General features: G+C 57.2%; 1 protein-coding gene across 22 annotated transcripts in view; it reads left to right on the top strand.

The window, feature by feature from the left end:
* The window catches only part of ABLIM2 (actin binding LIM protein family member 2), a 143,240-nt gene that overhangs the window by 110,741 nt on the left and 12,042 nt on the right, over positions 1–20,457 (top strand). For 11 of the 22 annotated variants that reach the window (XR_008997633.1, XR_008997632.1, XR_008997641.1 and 8 more), the window contains 6 exons: positions 502–554; positions 1,273–1,414; positions 12,387–12,448; positions 18,124–18,178; positions 19,576–19,695; positions 19,790–19,870. Coding sequence is in view for 1 of the 22 variants with exons in the window: in XM_036921337.2 (XP_036777232.2) it covers positions 502–554; positions 1,273–1,414; positions 12,387–12,448; positions 18,124–18,178; positions 19,576–19,583; positions 19,790–19,870 (401 nt within the window). In the remaining 21 variants the exon portion in view is untranslated. The remainder of the gene's footprint in view (positions 1–501; positions 555–1,272; positions 1,415–12,386; positions 12,449–18,123; positions 18,179–19,575; positions 19,696–19,789; positions 19,871–20,457) is intronic. The other 11 variants (XR_008997628.1, XR_008997644.1, XR_008997635.1 and 8 more) reach the window with 4 other exon arrangements.

Genomic DNA, 20,457 nt, shown 5'->3' with positions numbered 1-20,457 from the left:
CCACTCCCCTGTGATCTTGAGCAAGGCGTGTCCTCTCTGGGCCTCTGTTTCCTGCTCTGTGAAATGGGTTGTGTGGGTGGATAAGCGGGGATGTCTGGAAACACCTAGCTGAGTGTGACACAGGAGGCTGGGTGACAAAGACCTTCTGTGACTCGAACTTAGAAGCTGCAAAGTGTGTTCTTCACAATGTCACACGCCTGCGTCTAAACACGTGAGGCCATCACTCTGCTGGGGGCTTGGCTGGAGCTTGAAGGAGGCGTGACTTCGTACACCTCTCTTGACTGTGGGACTGTCACGTGCAGGACGCACAGCTGATCCCCAGGCCGTGTTCCTGTGGGAGGCCTGCCCGGCCTGTCTTCTTCCTCAGCCCTGAAAACACACGTGTGGTGCTGGCTGTCTCTGTAACGGCTCCCATTTCTGCGCATGCCTGAAAGTGGGCACGATGCAGAAACTCAGAGTAAACGGCAAGTCGCCCTGACAAATTGACCTTTTCCCTTCCAGCCGCCAGGCGATCAGACGGGGAGGATGGAAGTTTCGACCCAGATAACAGGAAGGTAATCCTGGGGACAGCCCTTGCTTAGAACGGCCCAGCTCAGAAGGAAGTCATGCTTTGTGGGGGCTTCTCCAGTTTGAAACGTCAGGCTCCTCCTCTCACATTCTGCTCCTTAGGGGTCCTGCGAGGCCTCGTGGGGCAGGGACCAAGCATGAGAGCTGGTTCCGCCCACCTCCTTGGGACATTTAGGCCTAGCGCACCGTCACCAGAATCCACCACCACTGTCCCCGTGTGTGCCCGTGTAACCTGGCTAAGCTCGGTGACCAAGGGGATGTCCAGGACGAGAGGGAGATAAAGAGCCTTCCTGGGGCATCTGGGCTGATTGCTCTAGAACAGGCTTGGCAGACAATCTCCTTAAAGGGCCAGAGAGTAAATGCTTTAGGCTTTGGGAGCCGTACGGCGTCCGACGCAGCTCCTCCACTTGGAAAGCGACCGGAGAGGGTGCAGGGAGGAATGGGCCCGGCTGTGTTCCTGTAACGCTCTGTTATGAAAGCAGGCTGCGGGCAGCCCTTGGCCCCCGGGGCAGAGTTTGCCCACCTGGCTCCAGAGCCACGGCCCGCTTTGCTTGTCTTTCAGGAGGCTCAGTGTGTGGGAAGAGCCCAAGGCTGGCTCACCAGGCTCCCACTGTGGGAAGCCATTTGGCCTCTGACCTCTTCATCTGTAAAATGGGGCTCTGCCATTGTAGATGCCCAGAATTCACATGACTTTTTTTTTCTCAGCAGAAGACCAGCTGGCTGATTCTGAAGGGGGACACAGACACTAGGACTAACTCTCCAGACCTGGACAGCCAGTCTTTGTCCCACAGTAGCGGCACCGATAGAGACCCTCTCCAATCAATGCAAGGGGACAACTTTTACTCACGTGAGTGGTTCCTTTGAGCAAGGTGCTGTAAATGTGGTAAAAAAAAGCCACAAAACAAAGGGGCCCCATAACTTTGAGCCAATCCCCTGAGATCTAAGCCTTGCTCGTTAAAGAACATCTAAGATGGAAGCAGGCAGGAGGGGGCGCCGCTTGCCCTTTGCTGATTTCCCTGGGTCTGCTGTTTGCCAGCTCATGCCCTGCAAAGGGACTATGCCAGCGTATCTCCAGAACTCTCCGGGGCAGCATTAGCCAGATCAGCCTCCTGAGTCTTTGGGAGGAAGGGCTTCCAGGCTGCCAGGCTGAATGCTGAGGGCCTGTTTCCCTCCAGAGCAGATGTGAGCATGGTGTGGGGGGGGCGTCCAGACTCGGAGCTGCCGACAGAGCATCGTCACCCTGGGCTCACCCTGAGCAAGGAACCAGGGGGTCAGGACTTTATATCTTAGGGCATATGGGACCCAGAGATGATGTCCGCCTGACCCTGGGGGTCCTGAACTAGGAGCGACCTTCAGATGTAGGACCAAACTCCAGGTAATGGTCTGTGTGTCCAGAGGCTATAAATTGCTGGTGAAAACAGTCAGCTGTGGTCAGGTGCACTCAGTAGACCCTGGCTGCAGTGCTGGGGCTCAGCAGGCTGTGATGGCATTCTGTGGGCAAACCGGAGGCTTGGCTCGGAAGCAGAGGCCAAGACAGGATGGGCGTGGGTGAGACGTGGAGGAAGGAGGCTGGCTGTGCCGTGGGTCGGACCCGAGTCCAATCTGGGCGCCCCACTGACTGGCGGAGTGTCCCCAGGCAGTAACCCCTGTCGCCGGGCCTTGGTTCTGGCTGGCTGCCTGGCCAGGTCGTTTAGGGACTAGCGTATGCAGCCAGCACTCGGCCCGGCCCCTGGTAGGCGCTCCGCAAACAGACTGCCAGTCGTCGTCGTCATTCTCGTTGCTGTGAACGGTCTTACAAATGGAAGCTGCGAGTGCTCTGTTGGGGGGGGAGACAGTGAAGAAGCTCGGAAATCGTCATTTGTTAAAGAAGGATTCTAAACCAAGAAAAGGCGTGGTTTCGTGTGTGAGCTTTGCAAGTAGAGGAGGTGTCTGTACCCACCATGCCTCCGGCCCCCCGGGACACAGGTCTCTAAAGGCAGGGCCCCCGGGCAGGGCGCGGTGCTGCCACCATGGGAAGGCCTAGCCAGCGGCATCTGCAGAGCGTCGTCCAAGACGGCAGCGTGCTCTTCCCGGAGGGGCTCCGCAAGGGACACGGGCTGCCTGACCCGCCCGTGGGCAGCGGCGGGGCTGCGGGGCTGGTCTCAGGACAGCGGGCCAGCTCCTCCCCGGCGGCTGCGGCCTGTCCCCCCTGCTCCCGGGCTCCCGCTGCCCCCAGGGTGCAGGAAGGGCTTGTGCAGGGGCCCTGGGCCATGGCCTGGGCTGTGGGCCTTGCTGCTCTGCACCCCTTTCTCCTAACAGCAGTTGTGTTTGGAAGGTGGTGAGCACCTGTGGCAGATGCCCAGTAGCGCCCAGCAGCCCTGCCAGGCCTTGGGGGCATCAGTGCCCACGAGCTCTCAGGGAATGAGGGCCTGGCATCCGGGAGGTCTTCTCCAGCTCCGTCCTCCCTTGCCGGGTGGTGGGCGCACCTTCCTATGCAAGGCTGGAGCCAGGCTCATGCCCACCCTGGGCGCTCCTCAGAGGAGGCCCCTGCTGCCCCCAGGGATCACTGCTTCTGTTGGTGGCCTGCCTGTGGCTCAGGCTGAGGAAGGAGGGGGTGCTGTGTGGGGAGAAGCCCAGGGAGAAGATGGGCCCCCGTGGGGACCCCGCCGTGCGGCTGACCTGCCACGTAACTGGTCATGTCACCTGCACATGTGTGTGCTGCTTCCTCATGTCACCTGCACATGTGTGTGCTGGGCCGGGTGCCCTGAGCTTGTCCCAGGTGCCCCATGGGTGGCAGACCCTGTGAGGCCCCGAGGCTGTGCCCGCAGTTTTGATCGGCCCGTCACACCCCCACGAGGGCCTGTTGTCAGGACGCCCCTGCCGCCGTCTGCATGACCCAGGCTGTGCATGTGGGCGTGGATGGAGATGGGGCTGCCTCACCCAGGGTGCACCTGGCTGGCAGGAATTGGGTGGCCTGAGCCAGGAACCCACGCTCCTACCAGGGAGATTCCTCCAAACTACAAGCCGTGCGCGTGTGAGTGTGACCTTCCCTGGGCTGACACCTGGCTGCCAGGCCTGTGACGCCCCTCGTGCCCTCTCTGTGTGCTGGTGCTCTGGCGGCGGCTCCTCTGCAGGGGCAGACCCCGGGTCTAACCATTGCCCTGGGCCTTTATTTCTGTCCTGATGATGTCGTCATGGTTCCCTGTGAGCTCGGACACAGAGGCAAGGACCCAGGCTGCCTTGCTCTCTGCCAGCCTCCTGAGAAATCTGGGTGGGACTGGCAATGCTCATAAACTGAGGGTTCTGTACCCTCTTCCCTTGGGGTTCCTTCGAACCTCACCGTGTAGCCCCCAAACGTGAGGCCTTCAACACCCCTTCCATTTGTAAACAGTTGTTACTGAACAAGACATTTGCACACGGCCAGGTGTGCTGCCTGCTTCCCTGGGGTGTCCATCTGTAGTGCCTCCAAGGAGCAGGATTGTTGACAGTCAACACAGTGGGCTCTCAATAAATGTTTGTTGAATTGAGTTGCATTAAATTCAACGGGTACTTATTGAGCACCCGCTGTGTGCCAGAGACTGTGTGGGGTGCCAAGGGCACAAGAGCAGCCCCTGCTGTGGAGAAGCACGTGGGGAGCTGAGAGGCAGGTGCCTATGGAAGTGAGCGCATGCGTGCCCTGCCGCCGCTGGCTCCTCCGTGGGCTGGCCGACCATCACCACCCCACCCTCTCATGACACCATCAGCATGTCTCACCTGGGACTGAATTCATCATTCAGTCATTCATCCATCCCACCACTAAGCATTTATTGAGCACCTACTATGTGCTGGACATGGTGCTAGGCAGCAGAGAGGTGGTGATGCATACAGCCCAGCCCCCACTCCTCAGCAGAGAGGCAGATGACTAGCAGTGGTGACAAACCTGTGTGACATCCCTCTCCTCCGTGGCAGTGGTTCTCAGCGGGCACTGCCGCCCTCTCCAAAGAGGGTCCTGCTGAATGGGCATTTGCTGACAGGCACTGTTTTCCCTGAGGGTACACATGGGGCATTGTCTGGATGGCATCTGGAGTAGGTCAGGCTGCGGACGAACCTGACTTCTGCGCAGAAAAGGGGTGGCATTGAGTTTTTGTTCCAAAGGAGAGAGTCTTGAGCCTCATGGGATGAGACAGGCTCCCCTCAGAAGAACACGAGGTGATGGGGGCCCCCCCAGCTGTAGGCCAGCCCGCTGCTGCTCTGGATTCCGTCTGTACCTCAGGTCCTGCCCCCTCTTTGGAAAACTCCCACGTCCCCTTCTGGGTGGCCAGAGGTGTGTCAACATAAGACAACCTGCAGCTACTGGAGACCCTGCCCAGAGGATGCAATGATAAATAGAAAGGGCCGTGTCCTCAAATCCCAGCACATGGGAGGAATGGGGGGCTGCAGTCCAGCAAGGCAGCCTGTGGGGGGGACTGAGCAGCACAGACGGGTAGCCCCAGGTGCTGGCTGCGCCCCCACCCCTGCTTTAGCTAGGCGTCCTGTCGCCTGTGTGCCCCTCCCTGTGGACTCCCACATCTGATGTTGCAGGCTGTGCCCGCTCACTGCCCACCGCTGCCCGGGGCCTGTTCTGGGGCCAGGAACAGGACTGTCCCCCAGGTGTGAGGGTGAGGCCTGGTCAGAAATGGCCTCTCCTGCCCCTGGTACTCCTCTGGGGTTTCAAGGTGACAAAATCCCATTCTCATGTTTCCTAGTCCATGGTTGAAAGAAAAGCAGCGCCCCGATTTTACTCTGCCAGCCCATCAGAATAGCGGGCAGGCTGGCTGCACATCTGGCCCCGATGTGTCCTGAGGGTAGATCTGCCAGCATCAGAACTGAAAGAACACCCCTGCTATTTCCTCATTCACAGTAGGCGAGGCAAGGCCCGCAGAGAGGGCACGGCCTGCCCAGCCCTCAACCAGCAGTCCATGTGCCTGCACACCCACTCTGTGCGCCAGGGCAGGGCAGAGAGCCAAGCAACAGCACCCCTGCCCTGAGGCTCCCTCGGTATAGTGGGGCAGGGACATAGGCAGAGGCAGAGGCAGAGGCAGCTGCATTGTTGCCGAGCAGGCCAGGGCCCAGGGGGGCAGGAGGGCAGGAGGGCAGGAGGGCTGGGGCCCAGGGGGTCAGGAGGGCTGGCGGCCAGGAGGGCTGGGGGTCAGGAGGGCCCAGGGGGCCAGGAGGGCTGGGGCCCAGGGGGTCAGGAGAGCAGGAGGGCTAGGGGCCAGGGGGTCAGGAGGGCTGGGGGCCAGGAGGGCTGGGGGTCAGGAGGGCCCAGGGGGCCAGGAGGGCTGGGGCCCAGGGGGTCAGGAGGGCTGGGGCCCAGGGGGTCAGGAGGGCTGGGGCCCAGGGGGTCAGGAGGGCTGGGGACCAGGAGGGCTGGGGCCCAGGGAGTCAGGAGAGCAGGAGGGCTAGGGGCCAGGGGGTCAGGAGGGCTGGGGCCCAGGGGGTCAGGAGGGCTGGGGCCCAGGGGGTCAGGAGGGCTGGCGGCCAGGAGGGCTGGGGGTCAGGAGGGCCCAGGGGGCCAGGAGGGCTGGGGCCCAGGGGGTCAGGAGGGCTGGGGCCCAGGGGGTCAGGAGGGCTGGGGACCAGGAGGGCTGGGGCCCAGGGAGTCAGGAGAGCAGGAGGGCTAGGGGCCAGGGGGTCAGGAGGGCTGGGGACCAGGGGGTCAGGAGGGCTGGGGACCAGGAGGGCTGGGGCCCAGGGAGTCAGGAGAGCAGGAGGGCTAGGGGCCAGGGGGTCATGAGGGCTGGGGCCCAGGGGGTCAGGAGGGCTGGGGGCCAGGAGGGCAGGAGGGCTGGACATCCGGAGGGCTAGGGGCCAGGAGGGCAGGAGGGCTGGGGGTCATGAGGGCTGGGGGCCAGGGGGTCAGGAGGGCTGGGGGCCAGGAGGGCTGGGGGCCAGCTCACAAACTGGTCCGGGAAGGAAGGTCAGGCCTGAGTGAGACTTGAAGGGGTGTAGGCTTGAACATACTGATATTTGGGGGTGTTCTCACGAGGACAGAAACGCGGCTGCTGGTTTATGGGACCCCAAGCAGGCTTGTGCAGAGGGGTGAAGGCTGGCATGTATGGGGTCACAGAGCACAAGCCCTGGGAGGCTCCAGCCTGGCCTCCGAGTGGAAGGCCAGTCCTAAGGGGCTCCCAGCAGAGCCTTGCACTGCGCCCCCCCCACCTAGGCTGCAACAGGTCTGAGCCGGGGCAGGGAAGGCGGTAGGAGGTTATCACTGTCATCCAGGCTGGGGGAGGGGTTCCTGGGGGTATGTTGAGGGCGGGGTGTCCCCGGGGTTCATTGGGGGATGTCCAGCAGGGTCTAGGGGAGGGTGTCCCGAGGGGTGCCCTTGGGGAATGTCCAAGGGAGGTTTCATGGGTGGAGATGCTCCAGGGGGGCATAAATGGGGGGAATCCTAGGGCGGTGTCCCAGGCGCCTGCGAGGTGCCCAGAGGAGCATCCTCGGGGGTGTGCGGGTGGAAGGGGTGTGGGAGCGGGGGCGGTTCCAAGCAGCACCAGGAAGCAGGTGGCCGTTCGGGAAGCCAGTGCGGTGGTGGGAGAGGCTCTGGCCAGAGCTGATCTGTGCCTGCACGATGCTCGGACACATGTGTTCTGTCCGCCAGGATCAGGTCAGCAGGGCAGGGCTGTGAGCGGAGAGATGGGGCGTCCATCTTGCATATCTGAAGAAGGGCATGCAGCCTCATAGAAATCAGGCCGGCGGCCCCGAGCCAGGGAGAAGGGGCTGCGGAATGCGGAAACGAACGGGAGGCCCCGACTGCCCAGCGGGACCTTACGTGAGCGGTTAGGGAGGATGGGCGCAGGGGATGGCATCAGGGGTCATGCGGGGTCCTCTGGCTCAGGAGGGCAGAGGCACCGTGATTCAGAGACAGGGAAGGAAGAAGGTGACTCTTCCTGTGGAGTTGGGAGCTGCCCAGAGGCAGCGGGGGTGCTGGGAGCCCAGGAGAGCGCGGGGCGGCCTGAGACCCGGAGCTGTCCCCCCATGTGTGCCCGGTGGTCAGGCGTGGTTCTCCGGCCCCACCGCACTTCCTCTCCGTCTTCCTCGTTTCCCATCTCTGCCAGACACTGGAGCAAAGGAGAGAGAGGGGGCAGGTGGGGACAGCGCCACTTAAGGTGGGAGGAAAACCAGAGGGGCCACCAGGGAGGGAGAGAGCCGAGGCGAGGGGACAGGCTGGGGAGCCCGAAGGGGGCGGCCAGGGCCTGCAGGGGGAAGGCCCCGGGCTGCTGGAAGGCCTCCAGCCGGTGGCTGGGAGGTCCCCTGGTGCAGAAGCTGCTGGGAGAAAATGGCCAGCCAGGCCTCTCTGCAGGGACTTGGTTTCCAGCTGGGTGGAGAGAGCATTCTCGGCCCCTGCTCGTCCTGCCCCCGTAGAGGGTGGTGGGCACTCGGCGTGTAAGACCTGGACCCAGGAGAGGCCGCTGTTGGGCCCTCACTGGAACAGACCGCCCCCGGGTGCGAGAGTGAGGCTCCGCAGAGCCCGCTGCCACTCCCTGGGGACTGGCCGGGGACTCCGCTTTGAGCAGACCTCCCTGTGTCCACTGTGTCCAGCGTGCACGCATGCCCGCCCTGGGACGGGATGGGGTGTGGCCTCCGATTAATGGGCAGGGCCACAGGCCACGGGAAGAGCTCAGGTCCCTCGGGTGCTCGTGGAAAAGAGCTGAGAGGGCCTCCTGTGTCCCCCTCCCACTCTGCCTTGGAGTCTGAAGACACCCCCCGCAACTGGATGCTCTGTCTCCCCTCCCCCAGCCCTGTGGCCTTTCTTCCCCGCTGCCCGGCGGCTCCTGGGGAGCAGGGGCCAGTGGGGACCCGCCTGCCTACCCATGTGCCCACAGCAACTTCTCGGTGTGTGCTTGTCAGAGCGGTGGGGGGCCAGGTCTCCCCTGGGCAGAGCCCTTCCTTCTCGTGGGATCCAGCCCTGCTCCTGTTAGTGGGGCGGGGGCTGGGGCTTGGGGAAGGTAAGTGTGGCTATGACTAACACAAGTCAGTGACAGTGTCCCGGGGGGGAACAAAGAGTGCTAGATCTGGGTGCTGGTCCCTCCAGGCCTGAACCCCAGCTTGCCACTTGCTGTGTGACCTCAGGCAGAATAACAAGCTTCTCTCTGTGAGAAATCATCTCACCTATCAAAGTGGAGATGGTCCAGTCCTCCTAGCAGGAAGCATCTGGGCTTTGGGGTCACACGTGGGCATCTCTGCATCCTATGGCCTGATCCCTGGGGGCTGTCACAGCAGAACATAGTCAACAGCAAGCACACCTCGCCGTGGTGAGCCCTTGGCAGCCCTTCTCACTTGCTTCTGCAGCCTGAAGCTTGGGCCATCCAGGGGCCTCCCTTTCACAGTTGCATGGGCTGAAGGGGGTTTCAGCTTTCTACTTCCTCACACGGGGACCTTGAGGCTCAGAGAGGGGACCCAAACCTGTACAGGGCCAAGTTATATATCTGTGCATCAGCAAACTGAAAACCATCTGTGGCTCTGGTGAAACTGAGATCTTCCCCTGGGACTGCTGACTGCTCATCTGCCCACAAGGTGCCCCTGGACGCTGTCGTGATGAGCCACATGCCTTCAGCTGTGTGCAGCATCATCCACTCGCAACGGGCCTTTCCTTGCACGTGCAGCAGGCAGTCTAACCTCTGATGAGCCAGCCCAGAAGAGGTTCGGACCCAAGAGACCATGCTCATGGCCCCAAGAGCAGTTCTGATGGAATACCAGCTCAGGGTTGTCACAGGGGGCTTCTGGGAGCAGGTGGCAGGGGAGCCTGGGTAGACTGAGTGTGCACAGGAGGAGGGGGTGTGTGTCCATTGCTTACAGGGGCTGATGAGACTCGAGGTCGTGATTACCCAGTTGCCATCTTGTCCTGGGCCCAGCACACCCTCCTTCCCCCTGTGTGCTTTCTCTCTCTAATGCACACACTCTTAAGGCCATCTAGTGCCATCTGACACAAAGGTCTGTAGACGAACCACGCCTGCAAACCCACCTAGGGCATAGCTGCCAAAGCAGATTGGGTTAGTGGTTCCCAAAGCCAGAACCCTGGGCTCTTGTCTCATCCTCTTCACGAGTAACTGTTAGACCTTGTATGGGTGGGTCACTTAATCTCATCAGGCCTCAACTTCCTCATCTGTAAAATAGGCTTGTGAAGGTCAAGTAAAATCTCTGACTGTGTGAAGGGAATTGTTAAACTGGTGGTTCTTAACCCTGGCATTTGGGATCACTGGAACCCCTAAAATCTACTGATGGCTGGTCCTGCCCCAAGAGAGGCCAATTTTAATGGGTCTAGATGGCAGCCTAAGGATGAGTTGGTGGAGATTCCTCTCTCTCTGCTCTTCCCCACTAAGTACATACAACTTAAAAACCTGTAAATGATGCATCAGACAATCACAGAACTCTGACGGGTGGAGAGAGGAAGGTGGGTTGGCTAAGGACCCCGAGACTTGAGGAAAACACAGGACCCCATGCCTCCTACCTCCCATGCCGTGACACAAAGTGACCAGGTAGAAGTTTCCCTCCCTTGGTCACATGAGCAGACATCAAACAGGAGGCCCACTGGAAGAACGGGCCTGGGGAAACCCTCTCCGTCCATGGCCAGTGTCTCCCTCCCCAACGTCAGGGCACAGAGCAGGCATGGAAGCACATCCACTCCAGTCAGCACCGGCAGCTCCAGGGGACCCGGAAGATAGGAGGGCACTTTGACAGGCATCCTGAAACTAAATTGTTATCAGAACCACAGCCCATGATAAGCCAAGCCCTACATGCAAAACCTAAACAGGTGGTGTCCGCTAAAACAGAAGACTTCACGAGGATCCAGAGTCTTCCCACATAATATCCAAAATGTCCAGGAGACACAGAAGAGACTTACTCCTCACACCAAGAACCATGACAAGAGCAGTTTGAATGAGAGAAGATGACAGATACAACAGTGAGAAGAATCAGATGTTGGAGTTTCCTGATGAGGACTTGTGAGGCAGCCATCATAAACATGCCTTAACAAACAATTACAAATACTCTTGAAACAACCACAAGAGAAAAAAAGAAAATCTCTTCAAAGAAACAGAAGTTATAAAGATAATGAAATGGAAATTACAGAACCGAAAAATAACCAAAATAAAAAAAATTCCCTGGACCAGTTCACTGAGAGAATAGCAGAATATGGCAGAGGAGAGAGTCACTGGAACTGACGATAGAATGACAGAAAGTGTCCAACTGAACCATGGAGACAAAATGGCAGGAAAAAAAACAAACAGAGCCTCGGAGACTGGGGGACGCTGTCGCACCTCTGGAGTCCCAGGAGGAGAGAAGGAAGAGGGGGGGTCTCAAGATGTGTTCAGAGATAATGGCAAACACTCAATAACTTTGGTAAAAGACATGAACTTACAGCGTCAAGAAACCGAGTGAACCCCAGTAAGTCCAAAGTAATCCACTTCAACACACATCAGAATTAAACTTCTAAAATCTGAAGACAGAGGGGAAAAGATCTTGAAAGCAGCCAAGTGTCGAGACAGGCTGCCAATCGGGGACACCGATTGGAATGACAGGATTTCTCATCAGAAACCACAGGGGCCAGAAAGAAGTGACATGTTTTTCTTGTGCTGAAAGAAAATCACTGTTGATGTGAATTCTATATTGGCTGAAAATATCCTTCAGGAAGAAAGGGAAATGAAGACATCCTCGGACAGAGTAAGGCTAAGAGCAGTTTTCACTCGCATTCTCCAAAGAATTGCTCTAAGTTTTCTAAACAGAAAGGAGATGATGAGAGAAACAAGCTTGAAACCTCAGAAAGGAAAAAACATCAGACTAGGTAAAAATGGGGTGCATGTAACAGACTACCTCCTTTTCATGCATTTCTTAAATCACATTTGACGGTTGGAGCATAAGTTATGATACCATCTGATATGGGTGCTCAAGGTAGGTAGGAGAAATCTCTAAGACACTGCGTGTGAGGTGGGACCCCGAGACCAGTAGTGGCACCCCGAGCAAGGGGACTTTAAAGACGGTCCGGGACTACATTGTGTCTGCTTGGAGAACCACTGGCTCCAGATTAAGGCTGAGGTTATTCTTCAGGTCAAGGATAGACGTGGGGGCATTGCTGTTCCTGATGCCCAAGAGATTAGTCCACCCTCACACTTGGGGGAGCATCTAAGAACCCAGGGCCCTGGACCCCAGCCCCAGAGTTCCGATGCAGTAGGTCTGGGCTGGAGTCTGAGAATCTTCTTTTCCAGCAAGTTCCAGGTGAGACCAGTGCTGCTAGTCAGGAACCCACTTTGAGAACCACTGCTCCAGCATCTTTGGCTGACAAGGAACTCCTGCGTCCCCACAGAGGGTCCTCAGGTTTCCAACCCAGCAGCCTCCCATCCCCCAGGGTGCCTGGCTCTGTGTGTGCATTAGGGGGGACCTCAGGACCGTATGTCGGGAGGCTGCTTCTTGCATCCCTGGGCTGGGTGACCTTGGGCAGGTCCCTCGTCTGGGGCCACAGTCCCCGTCTGTGAAATGGGCAGAGCTGATGAGCACAGGGGTCCCTTCCTGACTCTGCCCCCAGCTCTCCAGCTCTGTCAAGTGAGGGGCTTGGCCTGGGCAACAGATGATGCCAGGGCCTGAGGCTATCAGGGAACACAGTGCCCAGGGCAGGGGCAGGCCCAGTGGGGTTCCTGGTGTCATAGGTGAGGCCAGGGACGTCACCCCACTCCTGGCCTCTTCCTCAGTCAGTGCCCTGGGGACAGCGGTCACGACTGAGGTGGGGCATGATCGTTAGGGTCCCTCCGTGTGCCCCCTACCTAGCCCCACCAGCCTGGGCCAAGCCCGCCTTCGTGCTTGACAGAGCTGTGCTGTGTCTGTTTCAGGATTCCCCTATTCCAAATCTGACCCTCTCCCAGGACATGGAAAGAATGACTTGGACCACCGGGTAGGTACTCGACGCCTCCCTAGCACACAGTGTACTAACCAGTGGCTGCCGTGAGCCCGATCGCGGTTCCCAAAGCTTGGCCCTGCACAGGAGGGGTCCCCAGGGACCCTGCTCGCCCGCCTGCCTCTGCCTGCGGCTCCACCCAGGGGCTGCCTGGCCACCCTGTGCTTCTGCAGACCAGAACCAGACCAGAACTGGGCAACCCCTTCCTCCTGCTCTGCTCTGGCCCCCCAGAGAGACCTGTGTGTGTGGCAGGGGAGAAGGGTGCCACCTGGAATAGGCACATCCTCTTTAAGGCCCCTCCTGACCCCCATCCTTGTTCTGTGACCTACTAAGGACCCTAAAGATAGGTGTGTTTGAGGAGTGATGTGAGCCAAGAACCCAGTTCTTCCCTGGGGTGCCATCGGCCCCTCACTGTTAGGATTGTCCCCGCTGCCACCAGGAGCGGCGTCATCACTGCCTGCCGTCATGGTTGTCCCATCATCACCACTGAGGGCGTCAGGAGTGCCTTGCTTGTTGGCGTCTGTAGGGAGCGGCTGGCTCTCTCTGGCTGCCCCAGATAAGGCTGGTGGGACCTTCTCACCCACATTTTCCTGACTTGGGAATCCAAATGTGAGCCCAGATAGTTTGGTACCTGACTTATCTCCCAAGCGGGGCCAGGTTCTGATGGAGAGCTGCTCATTTGTGTCCCTCTTCACACAGCTTCGGTCAGGCTCCAGTGAGGACCCTGGGCCCTGGGCTGGGTGGCCGTGATGATGCCAGGGCCCCCTGTCCCTCCCCCCACACACAGCTCCAGGAGACCCGCCATGGCCAGGCAGCCTCTTCCCAGGCCAAGGGAGTTTGCCATGAACTGAGGCCGTCCACACCTCCAGAAAAGCCCCAGAGGCAGAGCCCCCCTTTGGTTGCGCTGCAATGGTCTTGGTGATAAGTGTGTAACGTGCTGGACAGCCTCCTACAGCTTCCCCAAGGGCAGAGCACCTATCAGGGCCCAGGCCACAAGGGCACATGTAAGGACAGGGACCCTGCCACCAGAAGCTGGTTTGCTCCGTGCTCCAGGCTCTGTCTGACTGGCTGCCACGTCTGTCCTGGACCCGGTGCCTCTGCATGGTTTGGCTCTAGCAAACCCCCACCCCATCCCACTAACCACTCTTCCCACACCAAATGGGCCAAGTCGGGGAGTATGCATGTGCCGTGCTTCTGTGACTTGTCTTCTAGAGATTTCTCTACCCCTCATCTTCCATGGACAGCTGCAGGGGTGAGGGACAAGCAGGACAATGTCTACAGGACTCAGGGGTCCTGAGGGCAGTGGGAAAACATCTAGAATGTTCCCTGCTCACCTGGGACAGCTGTTTTCTGACTCCGAGGGCTATGAGGGCAGTGGTCCATGAGGCTGGACCATGCCAAGGTTTTCCAACCCTCATCAAGTCCTGGGATTTTTCTTCAATATGTGGAAGACAGTTAAGGGAAAATCTCCATTTCTAGTCCTGCATCATTGGTGCCCGGGTTGTGTGTCCTCTAGGGAAATTCTCCCCCTGCTTCACATGCTGGAACGGCATGGATTGAGGTCCTTCAGCACCTGCAGAGAAGGCCATGGCCTCCAGACGCTCCACCCTCTGGCAGAGTTTGGGAACAGCTGGGCGAGGTGTTCTGGCAGGGACACATCTTCATTCCCTCTCCTAGAACTAGTGAGGGCAGAATCTTTAGCTCTGCAGAATTAGGAGTTGTTTCTCTGTGAATGAATGCTTCTCCTGCTAGCCTAAGGGGTGGGAGGCGGGGTGTTAGAAAGTCCATACACACTTCTGCACAAGCTTTGGGAGCTGATCTGGACAGAATTCATCATCCTGGGAAGACTTTCAGCCCCTCACCTCGCTCACGTGGGAGGCTGGGGAATCTCACTGGTGAATTCGCTTTGGGATTCTTCTCCTTGTGAAGGTTCCCTCCTATTTTTCTTTCACTCTTTCTAAGATGCTTGTCTCGTTCCATGCCTCTTTCTCAGTGGGAAGGCCAGGTAACTGACCTTTCCGATGACCGGCCTGTTTCAGTGTGACTGTGCTCAGCACCTGGACTCTTGCTCTGCACCCTGGAGGTCCCCAGTGAGTCTGTGTCTGCCCGCTCTCACCCACGGCCTGCAGAGCTCCCAGATCACTTCTTAAATTGCTTCTTGGTTTGTTTCTACTTCCAAAAAGGAGTCTATGTGGCCTAAAGTAAAAGCACAGATGTAATGAAATAAAAAACCCATCACCACCAAATCCCAAAGGAGGAGAGCAGGAAACTGGGGGGGAATAAGTGCATCAGAAACGGAGAATGTTGCGTGAGAAAACCCGCGAAGCTTAGCTCTGAGCTTCCTGATAGCTAGGGCGGAGGCAAGCAGGACTGGGTGTGTGGTTCTCATCGGCCAAAGGAAGGAAACCAGCTCACGGAGGAGGCAGAGGATTTCCTGGCTCTTGCTCTGGGAGGAATTTATCCCAAAGGGCCAGCACCGTATATCCCAGAACTTATTAAAATGTCCTGATAACCAGCTTGCCACAGAGCCTGACTCAAGTAGATGCTCACACCTCTCTATGGATTAAACAAGGTGTTGCTTTCCTGTGGATGAGGCAGTGGCAGTATTAACCCTTTGTTTGTCACCTGGTCTGTTAAGAAAATGACCACTGGCCACTGACAGAGCCTTTTGCTAGCCCCCTGGAAGGAGTCCCGTTGTGAAAACCCCTGATGCTATATGAACAGACTGAATTCTTCTACTAGAAGACAAAGAATGTCAGATTATAAAGAAGAGACACTAGTTCATGATAACATGAGTTATAAAGCAGGTATAGCATTAATAAATTTAAAAGCACCAAACAACATGGCAATGCCAGAGACCATGATAAAATACAACAAATGTGGTAGGCAATTTGAATATGAGCCTTTTGAAACCAGATATATAGATCTAATGAAAATAAATAATGAAAAGTATACAAGGCAATTGAATAGTGCAAACAGCAAACTTAACTTAATAGGTATATGAGGAAAATGTGTATCTTTTGAATCAGGTTTTCACGTGTCCATAATGCATTTGAAAGAATGTTTACATATGTGACTACAAAGAAAACCTTTAAAAATTAAAGAAGCCTGATATTTTCCAACAGTAATGCTGGAAAGAATGTGCATTAGCATCAGTCAGCCTGAGTTCACATCCCACCTCTGCCACCAACTGGGTCTGTGTCTTTGAGGAGGACACTTACATTTTCTGAGTCTCAGTTTCCTAGATTTTTAAAAATTATCCTTACCTCTTAAGGTTATTGTGAAGACAAATAACACTTGAAACATGAAATCTTCCCATGAGCTCTATAGCATGGTTCCCACATGGGTGATCATTACAACAGCAACTTCCCACCCCTTCTTCCTTCCACATCCCTGGCCACTGAGTGAAGCAGCACGTTCCATTCCAATGTGATCTTAGCAAAAAAAGAACAATGGCCAGTGATGAATGGCCACAATTTCATTCCTACTATTAGCAATTCCAGTACAGTTTTTAAAAACTAAAACACATCAGTTAAAATGTTTACAGCTCCATGTATTAGCTGTGTGATCTTAGGCAAGTTGCTTAACCTCACTAAGCCTCATCCATAAAATGGTGATAACAATGCCCACCTTCTAGGGTTGCAGTGAAAATTGTAGAATGCGTCTGTAGAGTAGCTGGCATACAACACGTAATAATGCCAAACAAATGGAAGAAGTAAATAATTTGTTGCTTTAGATTCTCTGGTGCCTCTGTTGAGACCTGCAGGGGGAACATCTGGTGATGTGCCTGTTGGCACTGCCTTTGTGGGCATCCCCTGACCACTTAGCTGTCCTTTCAGCCCACTCACGGAGGCAGTAATCCGAGGCTCCCTTGCACCAGAGAGGTCTTGGAGATCTCAGCCCCACTTGGCACCTAGAAGGCCAGGAGTGGACTGCTCTTTGCCTCCTCTGGACTGACCCAGGGCTCCCCTTCTCCACCCGGAAGATGCCCCACCCTCTCTCCTGGGAGTCTGCATTTTGTCTTGTCTGGCTGACCAGAGGAAGCTGGTTTCCCACTTACCCAGGGTGGTGGGGGGGGCCTGGGAGTTTTGATGGCCTGTGATGCAGGACAGTAGACACTAGGGGGCAGCATTTCTCCTTCACATACAGACCAGGTGGGCGATGGCCAGTGGATGGCAGATTGGCCTTGGTTGGTACAGGAGGAGGTTCCCCGACCAGACGGGTGCCCCTGGGCACTCTGGCGCACTCAGGACACGTCCTAAGCAAGTGTCTCCACAAACTGCTGCTGAAAACCCCTAAGGCGAATTCTGTGAAGTGAGGGGTGAAGGCTGTGTCTGAAGCATCAGTGGGTGGCTGCGAAGACACCTGGCTCAGGGTTCCAGGCCTGGGACTAGGGGAGGCGAGGGGGGCACTTACCAAAAGGCTCAGAATCAAGATAAAGAACATTTTGATGCAATGCTTTTAAAAATTCAAAGTAAAGCAAAAAAAAAAAAAAAAAAAAGTCCATGATGATCAAATACCAAAAGTTGAAAGAAAGATTGGCTCCGACCTTCCACCATGTGCTTACCCGAGTCATCCCCCAGTCCCGGCTGCTCTACGGACCTCAGTTTCCCCTATTTAGGATGCAGGACTTTGGGCTCCATGATTTCTGAGGCCTTTCTCTGCCCCCATACTCTCCAGGTCTACAACCAGCTCCTCACTTAACACCTGCGGCCATAAATCAGCGCTGAAAGCACTTTTCCCCATAACAAAACCTAAGGATGAAGGACGTGATCCCCCTTTGACTGCAGAACTCTCTCCCTTGAAGTTTAATCCCTGGGCCCAGTGTGGGAAGTGCTGCCAGTAGCACGGCACCTATGTGGGCCCCTGCGCCAGGCGCTGAGAATACAGGCGTGAATAAAGTGTTTCCCTCAAGGGGCCCGGCCCACTCTGGGCAGCGGAGGCACAGCTGCAACAAGGCCTGGTTCCTGGTGCCAACACCAGGTGCAGGAGTTGGAGGGTAGAGGGATGGGGCAGCTAACCCCTGCAGGGGCTCAGCACGGGCCTTAGGGACCCAGGCCCTCCCTAGAGGTTTGCAGGATGACTTTATTCGGGGAGGCAGAAGAGAGAGAGAATTTCAGACATTAATAGTCGTGATGCACTAACACAGTGGCGTTTGCTGTGAATGCCATGAACAGGTGAGGGAGGCACCTGAGACAGGGTGGGGCTCAGATCCATGTCCCCTCAGCGTGTCGGCACCTGAAAGTCATCCTCAGGCACAACCTCTCTGTATGGGGTGCTCATGACATGCTGGGCCCTGTGTCAGGGGCTGGACAGACCCTGGCCCACCCAAGCACCTGCCCGTGGGACGGCCTCACACTGCGCTTGGGTCCCACACCTAACAAGCTGCCTGCTGGGTCCGTGCCGGCCACAGGGCTGAGGGACCAGGCACCCAGGAGCCCATCTTAAAGGCGAGTAGGACGTTCCTGGACAGTCAGGGTCAATGGAAACCCGGAAGGTGGCAGGTGCCCAGGGTGAAGCCCGCAAGTCCCAGCAAGTGTGGGCACCCAGAGCCAGGTGTCCTCGGAGGCCTGTGATGCTGAGCACGCCTCCCCACCCAGGCTGTGCAGGAGAGACCTGACTGCCTGCCCCCTGCAACCCGCCTCCTGCCGCCCTCTCTCTTTCTCTTCCAGAATGCCAATCTGGCCCCTTGTGGAGCAGACCTGGATGCCAGCTGGGGCACGCGAGGTACAAGGAGCAGGGACCCCTGTGGTCTCTGGCTGGGGCAGGGGTCATTAACATTCCCACAGTCTCCCTCTGGCATCCCCCTGCTCCGGGGCCAGGAGGCAAAACACTCTAAGCATCGTGGAGTGGGGGGTCTGGGGGTGCCCCTCTCCCCACCTCGTCCATCAAGGACCAGCTCGCCGGAGGCCTCCCCTTCTACCTCTCCTGCTCCCCCTCTCCCTACCCTGTGGGCTCCCTCTCTCCCATCTTTGAACACAGCCAACCTGTCCTGATGTGTTCGTCACTCCAGGTCACTTGGGGGGAGAGATCTGTGTTTTATCGCTGTCCCCTGCCAGGGCAGAAGCCACCCTCGAACACCCAGTGTTAAATTTCTGGCTATAATAAGGGAGGCAGCGTCATGAGCAAAAAGCCTCTGGGATCCAAGCTGAATAAGGTTGGGTCCGATCCTATATCCCACCCTTGCTGACTGTGTGGCCTCTAGGCTCCAAAGCAGGAGGGTTGCCCACTGGGAGGGTGGTACAGTGGAATGACCCTAGTCACATAGCAGGCGCTTGATCAGGGCTCTGCCAGCCCTGAGGCTGTCCCATGCCAGTCAGTGCTTGCTCACCACCCCATCCCATTCCCCTGAGTATGCCGGGGAGCCTGCTTCCTGGGCTGGTGCACACCGGATATAAGAGTGTCAGGGTGTCGCCGAGTCCCCAGGCTCAGAGCGGTGACGTCCAGGATCCTGCATGGTCCGTGGGGACATTCAGCGAGCAGCCCCCCATCCCTGAGGCCCCTCACGGGCTCCCCCTCCCTGGATGGGCTCGTGGCTCCGAGACTCTGCTTTCTGTGGGTTCTGCATGGAAGTCCTCCTCTCCCCATGGTTCCGTTTTTTAACAAGACAATTTTAATCTAGAAGGAAAATCTTTTTAAACATTAACGTGCAGAGCTCATTAATTTAAAAGGAAGAGCTAAAGAGTTAAGCCGATAAGACAGTAAGAGGTGTGGGGTTAGACCCCAATGAAGGTGCCAATCTCCACGGCGCCCCCCAGAATGTCTGCCCAGGTGGCCACATCACAGGTGGGTAAACCGAGGCAGACAGCTTCCTCAGGGCAGCCAAGACCTCTAGCGGAGATAGAACCCCAGCCGAGGAACATAGTGCTGCGTCCGGCTCCCAGTCTGGCCTCCAGCCTCCTGACCATGCGTCCTGCTCTTTCCCCCTGGAGCCCCCTAGAGCCCCTCCTGCGGCAGCTCCGAGGATTGGAGCCCCATTGCAGGCAGCAGAGGGGGCAGGAGGGAAGCCCTGCCCACTGACAGCAGGGGTGCGGGAGGGGTGCCCCCAGCTGGGATGGCTTCCACCTTTGGGACTGTTCCCGTGTTTTCTAAACAGCCACCCATGTCTCCGCTCTCTCTTACAGAATACAAGGTAAGACGGCCACCCACTCCCGCGCTGACCTCTGCGCCGTATGTACCTGCTCAGGTTGAAAGTTCCTTCTGTTGTGCTTCCCTATGAATGTGTGTGTCAGCTGCTAGCGCAAGTATGTACCTCTCCACGGATGGCCTGGGCTCGGCTCCTTCATGGCAGCACACACTTGCTTCCCACGGTGAGCCTGGGGTCTCTTGTCCCAACAGATCTATCCTTATGATGCCCTCATTGTCACAAACCGAATTCGTGTGAAACTGCCCAAAGATGTGGACCGGACGAGGCTGGAGGTAAGAAGAGCTCTGGGGGCGGGGGATCTGTCTCAGCTCCTGATCTGTGCACGTGCATCTTTCACAGTGTCAGCCTCAGCTCTGCTGAGTCCCCGTGGGGGACAGCGCGGGGCCCAGTGTTGGGCTCAGAGGCAGGACTCGTGTTGTTTCCACCCGAGAGTGTGATGGTGTGCTTCAGCAAAGCAGGCCCAGCTGCTGTGGCTCGGGGCAGGAGCGGCCTAAGTGAGGGTGTAAGTCTGTTCTTACACTAAGTCCTGATACTGAGAAAATCATCCCCATTCACAACCCCTCGTTTGACCACATTCTCACTGACGCAGAACAATAACCTGATCTGTGCAAAGCAAGTGTGTGTTTGAAAGACCCAACAGGACGCCAGCACCAAGAAGGTATTTGGGTGTGTGTGCACTGGAAGACCTTCACTGTGCGCCTGCTGTCAGCCGAGGGCCCAGTGGCCGACATGCCATACTTAGTCCCTCACAGTCACGACGAAGCACTCAGTGGCCAGTCAATGAGCTTCGCCTCCTGAGTGCCATCGTGAATGCTTTACTGCCTTTCAGTGACTGTTCCCTGGTCGAGGGTGTCAGAGG

Source organism: Manis pentadactyla, chromosome 5 (genome assembly GCF_030020395.1).
Source record: "Manis pentadactyla isolate mManPen7 chromosome 5, mManPen7.hap1, whole genome shotgun sequence".
Classification (NCBI taxonomy): domain Eukaryota; kingdom Metazoa; phylum Chordata; class Mammalia; order Pholidota; family Manidae; genus Manis; species Manis pentadactyla.
The sequence above is the reverse complement of the archived record's forward strand: the minus strand, read 5'-3'. Positions and strand labels throughout refer to the sequence as shown.